The following is an 11,475-nucleotide window of genomic DNA, read 5'->3' on the forward strand; positions in this document are numbered from 1 at the left end:
TCCCGCACCGATCTTCATTCGGGCGGCTGACAACACGCGCCTTTGAATCCCCGTTCGGGGAAACATAGCGCAACACCTGTAGGGGAGGAGGATTTTTCTCTGCACGGGAAGTGGGGAGTGAGGTTATAACAATGAGGATTGGTCAGGGGGTCGGGGGGGGCGGTGATAGGAAGGGGGAAAGGGCAAATACTAAATATTCGCATTCTGGGGGGGAAAGGGCATGAATGGCCGGAAATGCCATTGTGGGGGGCCTGAGAAAATGTATTGAAACATCATGAACTTATGTTTTGGTGCTATGTGATTTCCCTGGCCCTTTAATTTTTAAATGTCCATGAAGGGCTGTAAACCCTTTAAAAATGCCGCCAGCACCTGTGCATTGGCACCGGACACTGTTGCCTGCGACAGCTCGCCCGCCCGCTGCACATCATCGCGGGGGGTGGCGTCACGGCTACGCAAATTAGCCGTTGTGTTTGAAATCGCGGCAGCTCCATGACACTGTGCCTGTGCAGACTGGGTGCATTCTTTTACATCCGCCGCCTACTTCATTGGCGGACTCGTAAAATGCAGCCCTTCACTCTGTCTTCATGGAGGAAAATACTAAAAACCTGCCAGAAATAATGGAGAATCAAGGGACTAGTGTAAACAAGGAACTGCAAGATATTAATATTAGTTAAAAGAAGTACTAGAGAAATTAATGGGACTTAAAGCAAATAAATCCTCTGGACCTGATGATCTACATCCCAAAGTGTTGAAAGACCTGGCTGTAGAGATGGTAGATGCATTGGTGGTCATCTTTCAAGATTCTATAGACTTTGGAATGGTTGCTGCAGATTGGAAGGTGGCAAATGTATCCCCACTGTTTAAGAACGGAGGGGAGAAAGCAAACAGGGAACTACAGACCTGTTAGCCTAACATGGGTCGTAGGGAAAATGCTCAAATCTATAATAAAGGATGTGATAACAGAACGCTTAGAAAATAATAAAATAAAAGCAAAATACTGCGGATGCTGGAAATCTGAAACAAAAACAAGAAATGCTGGAATCACTCAGCAGGTCTGGCAGCATCTGTGGAAAGAGAAGCAGAGTTAACGTTTCGGGTCAGTGACCCTTCTTCGGAACTGACAAATATTAGAAAAGTCACAGATTATAAGCAAGTGAGGTGGGGGTGGGGCAAGAGATAACAAAGGAGAAGGTGCAGATTGGACCAGGCCACATAGCTGACCAAAAGGTCATGGAGCAAAGGCAAACAATATGCTAATGGTGTGTTGAAAGACAAAGCATTAGTACAGATTAGGTGTAAATACACTGAATATTGAACAGCAGCATGTGCAAACCTGAAAAAAACAGTGGGTAAGCAAACTGAACAAACTAAGATGAAATGAAATAAATGCAAAAAAAAGACTGTAAAAAATGTAAAAAAGAATGTAAAAAAAAAGGAAGAAAAAATAACTAAAAATGAAAGTAAAATGGGGGGCCGTCATGCTCTGAAATTATTGAACTCAATGTTCAGTCCGGCAAGCTGTAGTGTGCCTAATCGGTAGATGAGATGCTGTTCCTCGAGCTTGCGTTGATGTTCACTGGAACACTGCAGCAATCCCAGGACAGAGATGTGAGCATGAGAGCAGGGGGGAGTGTTGAAATGGCAAGCAACCGGAAGCTCAGGGTCCTGCTTGCGGACTGAGCCCTGAGCTTCCGGTTGCTTGCCATTTCAACACTCCCCCCTGCTCTCATGCTCACATCTCTGTCCTGGGATTGCTGCAGTGTTCCAGTGAACATCAACGCAAGCTCGAGGAACAGCATCTCATCTACCGATTAGGCACACAACAGCCTGCCGGACTGAACATTGAGTTCAATAATTTCAGAGCATGACGGGCCCCCATTTTACTTTCATTTTTAGTTATTTTTTCTTCCTTTTTTTTACATTCTTTTTTACATTTTTTACAATCTTTTTTTGCATTTATTTCATTTCATCTTAGTTTGTTCAGTTTGCTTACCCACTGTTTTTTTCAGGTTTTTTTTCAGGTTTGCACTTGCTGCTGTTCAATATTCAGTGTATTTACACCTAATCTGTACTAATGCTTTGTCTTTCAACACACCATTAACATATTGTTTGCCTTTGCTCCATGACCTTTTGGTCAGCTATGTGGCCTGGTCCAATCTGCACCTTCTCCTTTGTTATCTCTTATCCCACCCCACCTCACTTGCTTATAATCTGTGACTTTTCTAATATTTGTCAGTTCCGAAGAAGGGTCACTGACCCGAAACGTTAACTCTGCTTCTCTTTCCACAGATGCTGCCAGACCTGCTGAGTGGTTCCAGCATTTCTTGTTTTTGCTTAGAAAATAATTGTCGGATTTGGCAGAGTCAACATGGATTTATGAAATGGAAATCATGCTTAACAAACCTGTTGGAGTTTTTTGGGGATATAACTAGCAGAATAGATTTGGGGGAACCGATGGATGTGGCACATTTAGATTTTCAGAAAGCTTTTGATGATGCCCCACACAAGAGGTTAGTAAATAACATTAGAGCAGATGGGATTGGGAGAATATACTGGCATTGGTTGAGAACTGTGTTTTTTTTATTCATTCAAGGGATGTGGGCGTCGCTGGCCAGGCCAGCATTTATTGCCCATCCCTAATTGCCCTTGAACCGCTGCAGTCCATTTGGGGTAGGTATACCCACTGTGCTGTTAGGAAGGGAGTTTCAGGATTTTGACCCAGCGACAGTGAAGGAACGGTGATATAGTTCCAAGTCAGGATGGTGTGTGACTTGGAGGGAAACTTGCAGGTGGTGGTGTTCCCATGCATTTTCTGCCCTTGTCCTTCTAGTTGGTAGAGGTCGCGGGTTTGGAAGGTGCTGTCTAAGGAGCCTTGGTGCATTGCTGCAGTGCATCTTATAGATGGTATACATTGCTGCCACTGTGCGTTGGTGGTGGAGGGAGTGAATGTTTGTGGATGGGGTGCCAATCAAGCGGGCTGCTTTGTCCTGGATGGTGTCGAGCTTCTTGACTGTTGTTGGAGCTGCACCCATCCAGGCAAGTGGAGAGTATTCCATCACACTCACTTGTGCCTTGTAGATGGTGGACAGGCTTTGGGGAGTCAGGAGGTGAGTTACTTGCCACAGGGTTCCTAGCTTCTGACCTGCTCTTGTAGCCACGGTATTTATATGGCTACTTCAGTTCAGTTTCTGGTCAATGGTAGCCCCTAGGATGTTGATAGTGGGGGATTCAGCGATGGTAATGCCGTTGAATGTCAAGGGGAGATGGTTAGATTCTCTCTTGTTGGAGATGGTCATTGCTTGGCACTTGTGTGGCACGAATCTTACTTGCCACTTATCAGCCCAAGCCTGGATATTGTCCAGGTCTTGCTGCATTTCTACACGGACTGCTTCAGTATCTGAGGAATCACAAATGGTGCTGAACATTGTGCAATCATCAGCGAACATCCCCACGTCTGACCTTATGATTGAAGGAAGGTCATTGGTAAAGCAACTGAAGGTGGTTGGGCCTCGGACACTACCCTGAGGAACTCCTGCAGCGATATCCTGGAGCTCAGATGATTGACCTCCAACAACCACAAGCATCTTCCTTTGCGCTAGGTATGACTCTAGCCAGCGGAGGGTTTTCCCCCTGATTCCCATTGACCTCAGTTTTGCTAGGGCTCCTTGATTCCATACTCGGTCAAATGCTGCCGTGATGTCAAGGGCAGTCACTCTCACCTCACCTCTTGAGTTCAGCTCTTTTGTCCATGTTTGAACCAAAGCTGTCATGAGGTCAGGTGCTGAGTGGCCCTGGCAGAACCCAAACTGAGCGTCACTGAGCTGGTTAATGGACAGAAAACAGAAAGTAGGAATAAATGGCTTGTTTTCAGGTTGGCAGGCTGTGACTAGTGGGGTACCGTAAGGATCAGTGCTCGGACCCCAACTATTCACAATCTATATGAATGATTTGGATGTCGGGATTAAATGCATATTCCCAAGTTTGCAGATGACACAAAAGTAGGTGAAAGTGTGAGTTGTGAGGAGGATGCAAAGATACTTCAAGGGGATGTGGAGAGGCTAAGCAAATGGGCAAAAATTTGGCAGATGGAATGCAATGCGGAGAAATATGTGTTATCCACTTTGGTAGGAAAAAACAGAAATACAGAGTATTTCTTAAATGGTGAGAGGCTGGGAAGTGTTGAATTTCAAAGGGACTTGGGTGTCCTTGTTCATGAGTCACTGAAAGCTAACATGCATGTACAGCAAGCAATTGAGAAGGCTAATGGTATGTTGGCCTTCATTACAAGAGGATTTGAGTATAGGAGTAAAGATGTCTCACTGCAATTATATAGAGTCTTGGTGAGACCACACCTGGAGCATTGTGTGCAGTTTTCATCTCCTTACTTAAGGAAAGATATACTTGCCATAGAGGGAGTGCAACGAAGATTCACCAAACTAATTCCTGGCATGGAGGGATTATCCTATGAGGAAAGATTAAATAGACTGGGCCTTTATTCTCTGGAGTTTAGACGAATGAGAGGTGATCTCATTCAAACATACAAAATTCTTACAGGCCTTGACAGGGTTGATGCAAGAAGGATGTTTCCCCTGTCTGGGGGTCCAGAACCAGGGAACACAGTCTCAGAATAAGAGGCAGGCCATATAGGACTGTGATGAGGAGGAATTTCTTCATTTAGAGGGTGGTGAATTGTTGGAATTCTATGCCCCAGAGGGCTGTGGAGGCTCAGTCATTGAGTATGTTCAAGACTGAGATTGATAGGTTTCTACATATTTAAAATATTAAGAGTTACGGGGATAGTGCAGGAAAATGGTGTTGAAGTAGAAGATCAGCCATGATCTCATTGAATGGTGGAGCAGGCTTGAAGGGCTGAATGGTCTATTCCTGCTCCTATTTTTTATGTTCTTATCTCTGCACTCCTCCAACTTGGCCTCTTGCACATCCAGGATTTTAACAGCTTGACCATTGCCGTTTGTGCTATCAGTTGCCTCAGAGACCTAAACTGTGGATCACTGTCCCCTAAACCTCTCTGCTTTTCTCCCTCTCCCTACTCCTTTAGGATGCTCCTTAAAACCTACTACTTTAATCAACGTTTTGTTCATCTGTCTAAATCTCACGTGGCATAGTGTTAAATTTTGTTTGATATTGCTCCTGTGAAGCACCCTGGGATGTTTTACTACATTGGAACCACTATAGAAATGCAAAATGTTGTTGTAGTTTGAAGTAGTGGAAATATTTTCTGACTAAATAACAGCCTGACAGATCATGCCATGGCTATTAATACCTGGCAGTGGGTTGGTTAGTTCTATACAGCGAGACGCTGCCTTTTTTGCTCCACGCAAGCCTTGTGAGAGTTACTAATTGTTAAAACAACAGAATTTTCAAAACTAGATACCTCTTTTTGTGTCGTTCATACTGTAGTTTTCTCCTTTTATTGACAAATAAAATATCTTTCTCATCATAAGAGAGTTTTAAAGGCAACTGTCTCCCAATGTTACAGCTGCAATTATTGTTGCCATTTAACCTGCAGAGAAATAGAAGTTGACATTAGCCAAAGTGACAAATAAGAGAAAAGAACATTCATCTATCTATTCATTATAATCCTATTCAATTTCATATCACTACATTGCTGTTGGGTGAATCATACAGATTTAGTGCATTGAGCAGTGTGAGAGGTTAGTTGTGTGGTAGATTGGAGATGTCATGTGAAGATGCATTCACTGACATTGACCACCTGTGTGAGGTTAATGGACCTCTTGTGCCACTGTTGCCAGGTCCTCAGATCCAGACTCTGGGAGTTGACCAGCCTGCCACCTGCTCCCACACCTCTGAGGGTGGTTCTAGACAGTCTCCTGGCCCCCCATGGGACAATGACATCTCTCCTCCTGCCCACCTCCATCACTAATGCCTCCAGCATGGCATCCATCATTATGGTTCACTCTGTCTGCCCCACTTTGCAAGAATTTACATTGCAGCAATCTTTTTGGGCAGCTTCCCTTTTGGAAACAGTTTGCCTTGTGGTGAAGACTGCACCCGTGGAGTTCAGATTGAGAGGGAACTGCTGTTGGAAGAAGAACAGCAGCTAAATCCATGAAAAAAGGAGCTGAGAATCTACCTGAGTAACTTCAAGGTTGTGAAGAACTGTTGGACTGTAATTGTTACCATTTATGCTCGGTGGACTGCCCAGTGAAACCGTGAGGTGCATCTGTTGTATCAGATAGCTAAGGTGCAATTTATAATATATATTGATCGTGATCTGTCTGCTGCTCCATGTTTAATTTATGTTGGTTTGGGTTTGAGCATTAAAATAAAATTTATAAAAGTGAAATCTTGTCCATTTGGATTGATTTTCTAAATTGGGGTCAATTTGTAGATTCGATTCTTTTCATTTGTTGGCGGTTTCCAACAGGGATCATAACAGATGTCTTACAGTTTTATGTCAATTAAGATGATGACTTGAACCTTCTATGCAATTGTAGGGAACTCTCTCAAACCAAGTACCTCATTGGCTGAAACATTGATAGCTGTATCAAGAGGGCTTATCTTGACAGCTGTATCCCAATGTGGTCAGTTGCCTCAATTAAATAAATGTCAGAGTGGCAAAAGAACAAAAGAACAAAGAACAGGAACAGGCCATTCGGCCCTCCAAGCCTGCGCCGATCTTGATGCTTCCATAAACTAAAACCTTCTGCACTTCCGGAGTCCGTATCCCTCTATTCCCATCCTGTTCATGTATTTGTCAAGATGCCTCTTAAACGTCTTTATGGTACCTGCTTCCACCACCTCCCTGGCAACAAGTTCCAGGCACTCACCACCCTCTGTGTAAATTAGAATTAGAATTAGAATTAGAACATTACAGCGCAGTACAGGCCCTTCGGCCCTCGATGTTGCGCCGATCATCTGACCTACACTATTCCATTTTCATCCATATGTCTATCCAATGACCACTTAAATGCCCTTAAAGTTGGCGAGTCTACTACTGTTGCAGGCAGGGCGTTCCATGCCCCTACTACTCTCTGCGTAAAGAAACTACCTCTGACATCTGTCCTATATCTTTCACCCCTCAACTTAAAGCTATGTCCCCTCGTGTTTGCCATCATCATCCGAGGAAAAAGACTCTCACTATCCACCCTATCTAACCCTCTGATTATCTTGTATGTCTCTATTAAGTCACCTCTCCTCCTCCTTCTCTCTAACGAAAACAACCCCAAGTCCCTCAGCCTTTCCTCGTAAGACCTTCCTTCCATACCAGGCAACATCCTAGTAAATCTCCTCTGCACCCTTTCCAAAGCTTCCACATCCTTCCTATAATGCGGTGACCAGAACTGCACGCAATACTCAAGGTGCGGCCTCACCAGAGTTTTGTACAGCTGCATCATGACCTCGTGGCTCCGAAACTCGATCCCCCTACTAATAAAAGCTAACACACCATATGCCTTCTTAACAGCCCTATTAACCTGGGTAGCAACTTTCAGGGATTTATGTACCTGGACACCAAGATCTCTCTGTTCATCTACACTACCAAGAATCTTCCCATTAGTCCAGTACTCTGCATTCCTGTTACTCCTTCCAAAGTGAATCACCTCACACTTCTCCGCATTAAACTCCATTTGCCATCTCACAGCCCAGCTCTGCAGCCTATCTATGTCCCTCTGTACCCTACAACACCCTTCGACACTATCCACAACTCCACCGACCTTCGTGTCATCCGCAAATTTACTAACCCACCCTTCTACACCCTCATCTAGGTCATTTATAAAAATGACAAACAGCAGTGGCCCCAAAACAGAACCTTGCGGTACACCACTAGTAACTAAACTCCAGGATGAACATTTGCCATCAATCACCACCCTCTGTCTTCTTTCAGCTAGCCAATTTCTGATCCAAAGCTCTAAATCACCTTCAACCCCATACTTCCGTATTTTCTGCAATAGCCTACCGTGGGGAACCTTATCAAACGCCTTACTGAAATCCATATACACCACATCCACGGCTTTACCCTCATCCACCTGTTTGGTCACCTTCTCGAAAAACTCAATAAGGTTTGTGAGGCACGACCTACCCTTCACAAAACCGTGCTGACTATCGCAAATGAACTTATTCTTTTCAAGATGATTATAAATCCTATCTCTTATAACCCTTTCCAACATTTTACCCACAACCGAAGTAAGGCTCACAGGTCTATAATTACCAGAGCTGTCTCTACTCCCCTTCTTGAACAAGGGGACAACATTTGCTATCCTCCAGTCCTCCGGCACTACTCCTGTCGACAATGACGACATAAAGATCAACAACAACGGCTCTGCAATCTCCTCCCTGGCTTCCCAGAGAATCCTAGGATAAATCCCATCTGGCCCAGGGGACTTATCTATTTTCACTCTTTCCAAAATTGCTAACACCTCCTCCTTGTGAATCTCAATCCCATCTAGCCTAGTAGGCTGTATCTCAGTAATCTCCTCGGCAACATTTTCTTTCTCTACTGTAAATACTGACGAAAAATATTCATTTAACGCTTCCCCTATCTCCTCTGATTCCGCACACAACTTCCCACTACTATCCTTGATTGGCCCTGTTCTAACTCTTATCATTCTTTTATTCCTGATATACCTATAGAAAGCCTTAGGGTTTTCTTTGATCCTATCCGCCAATGACTTCTCGTGTCCTCTCCTTGCTCTTCTTAGCCCTCCCTTTAGATCCTTCCTGGCTAGCTTGTAACTCTCAAGCGCCCGAACTGAGCCTTCACGTCTCATCCTAACATAAGCCGCCCTCTTCCTCTTGACAAGCGCTTCAACTTCTTAAGTAAACCACGGCTCCCTCGCTCGACAACTTCCTCCCTGCCTGACAGGTACATACTTATCAAGGACACGCATTAGCTGCTCCTTGAATAAGCTCCACATTTCGTTTGTGCCCATCCCCTGCAGTTTCCTTCCCCATCCTACACATCCTAAATCTTGCCTAATCGCGTCATAATTTCCTTTCCCCCAGCTATAATTCTTGCCCTGCAGTATATACCTGTCCCTGCCCATCGCTAAGGTAAACCTAACCGAATTGTGATCACTATCGCCAAAGTGCTCACCTACATCTAAATCGAACACCTGGCCGGGTTCATTACCCAGTACCAAATCCAATGTGGCATCGCCCCTGGTTGGCCTGTCCACACACTGTGTCAGAAAACCCTCCTGCACACACTGGACAAAAACAGACCCATCTAAAGTACTCGAACTATAGTATTTCCAGTCAATATTTGGAAAGTTAAAGTCCCCCATAACCACTACCCTGTTACTCTCGCTCCTGTCGAGAATCATCTTCGCTATCCTTTCCTCTACATCTCTGGAACTATTCGGAGGTCTATAGAAAACTCCCAACAGGGTGACCTCTCCTCTCCTGTTTCTAACCTCGGCCCATACTACCTCAGCAGACGAGTCCTCAAACGTCCTTTCTGCCGCTGTAATACTTTCCTTGATTAACAATGCCACACCCCCCCCCCTCTTTTACCCTCTTCTCTGTTCTTACTGAAACATCTAAATCCCGGAACCTGCAACATCCATTCCTGCCCCTGCTCTACCCATGTCTCTGAAATGGCCACAACATCAGGATCCCAGGTACCAACCCATGCTGCAAGCTCACCCACCTTATTCCGGATGCTCCTGGCGTTGAAGTAGACACACTTTAAACCAAGTTCTTGCTTGCCAGTGCCCTCTTGCGTCCCTGTAACCTTATCCCCTACCTCACTACTCTCAGCAGCCTGTACACTGGAACTACAATTTAGGTTCCCATTCCCCTGCTGATTTAGTTTAACCCCCCCCCCGAAGAGTAAAGAACTTGCCTCGCACATCCCCTCTAAACTTTTCCCCTCTCACCTTAAACCTATGTCCCCTAGTAACTGACTCTTCCACCCTGGGAAAAAGCTTCTGACTATCCACTCTGTCCATGCCGCTTAGAACTTTGTAAACCTCTATCATGTCGCCCCTCCACCTCCGTCGTTCCAGTGAAAACAATCCGAGTTTATACAACCTCTCCTCATAGCTAATGCCCTCCAGACCAGGCAACATACTGGTAAACCTCTTCTGCACCCTCTCCAAAGCCTCCACGTCCTTCTGGTAGAGTGGCGACCAGAATTGCACGCAATATTCTAAGTGTGGCCTAACTAAAGTTCTGTACAGCTGCAACATGACTTGTCTATTTTTATACTCTATGCCTCAACCGATGAAGGCAAGCATGCCGTATCAGGGCGGCACAGTGGCGCAGTGGTTAGCACTGCAGCCTCACAGCTCCAGGGACCCGAGTTCAGTTCTGGGTACTGCCTGTGCGGAGTTTGCAAGTTCTTTCTGTGACCGTGTGGGTTTTCGCCGGGTGCTCCGGTTTCCTCCCACAGCCAAAGACTTGCAGGTGATAGGTAAATTGTAAATTGCCCCCTAGTGTAGGTAGGTGGTAGGGAATATGGGATTACTGTCGGGTTAGTATAAATGGGTGGTTCTTGGTCGGCACAGACTCGGTGGGCCGAAGGGCCTGTATCTCTAAATAAAATAAATAAATAAAAGTAGGGTGAGTACTAAGAAAAGCTTTGATCTCCAGTTGAACTGTTCATGGATTGTTTGCTGGTAGGTGGGCACTGCCATTGGCAGCTTGGAGGATACTCTGCTCAGTCATAAAACATCCAGGGATAATGAATGGGATCTCCAGAAGCAAATCTCTTAAAGGCACTAAGAGGGTCAGCAGAGTTGGGTGTCCCTTTACCAATTTTAAAAGTGCCCATTCAGCAATAGTTTGCTGCTGGCAATTTTCTGCTTTCAGTAAAGGAAACTCAAAACAGTTGGACACAAAACAAAATTGCTTTGCTATTTCAAGACAGAATTAAGAATGTATTTAAACATTTCTAAAATTGGATTAATTTCAAATAATAAATATACAACAAGGCTTACCAGCTTCCTCCATATGGAGACAGAAAGGTTAGCTTTTCCGGTGGTGTGAGGTTTAAGTGCAGGAAAGCTATATGGGTTTTACTTTTCATGACAGGAAATAAACTCCATGAAGTAATTGATCTCATGTACATGAACATAATGAGCAAAAGTGCCGTCACTATTGTCATTATGATTTGCCAAAAGGTTTTGGGAGACATGCTGAAAAAATAAGCAAAATTAAGAATTAACTATTTGAGTTAAGCAATATATGCAAAATCATTTCAAAGCCTTTAGAATAAATTGTACCTTATTGTTATGACAATCATTAATTAGAATTTCACATTTTGCAGTACTTTAATTTAACAAAATTAATGTGGATTTTGGCTTTAAAATATGCTATACATAATTTACATTGCAGCAATCTTTTTGGGCACCTTCTCTTTTGAAAACAGGTTGCCTTGTGGTGAAGACTGCACCCGTGGAGAAAAATACAAATTATAGGTTTTGGAGGAATATTATAATTCATGCTCCTACAGGGTTAGTCTTATTAACTGTCTAAGCAGGTGAGATTTTG

The 11,475-nt window shown here is 44.3% G+C and overlaps 1 protein-coding gene across 1 annotated transcript in view; it reads right to left on the minus strand.

Annotated features, from left to right (window-relative positions):
• Positions 1 to 11,119, minus strand: part of LOC137347890 (beta-1,4 N-acetylgalactosaminyltransferase 2-like) — a 102,703-nt gene extending 91,584 nt beyond the window's left edge. Inside the window, exons 1-2 of the mRNA XM_068012935.1 lie at positions 10,923 to 11,119; positions 5,396 to 5,524 (exon numbers count right to left, since the gene is read on the minus strand). Coding sequence (XP_067869036.1) covers positions 5,396 to 5,524; positions 10,923 to 11,119 — 326 coding nt within the window. The remainder of the gene's footprint in view (positions 1 to 5,395; positions 5,525 to 10,922) is intronic.
• Between the last annotated feature and the right edge of the window lie 356 nt (positions 11,120 to 11,475).

This window comes from Heterodontus francisci, chromosome 33 (assembly GCF_036365525.1).
Source record: "Heterodontus francisci isolate sHetFra1 chromosome 33, sHetFra1.hap1, whole genome shotgun sequence".
NCBI lineage: Eukaryota > Metazoa > Chordata > Chondrichthyes > Heterodontiformes > Heterodontidae > Heterodontus > Heterodontus francisci.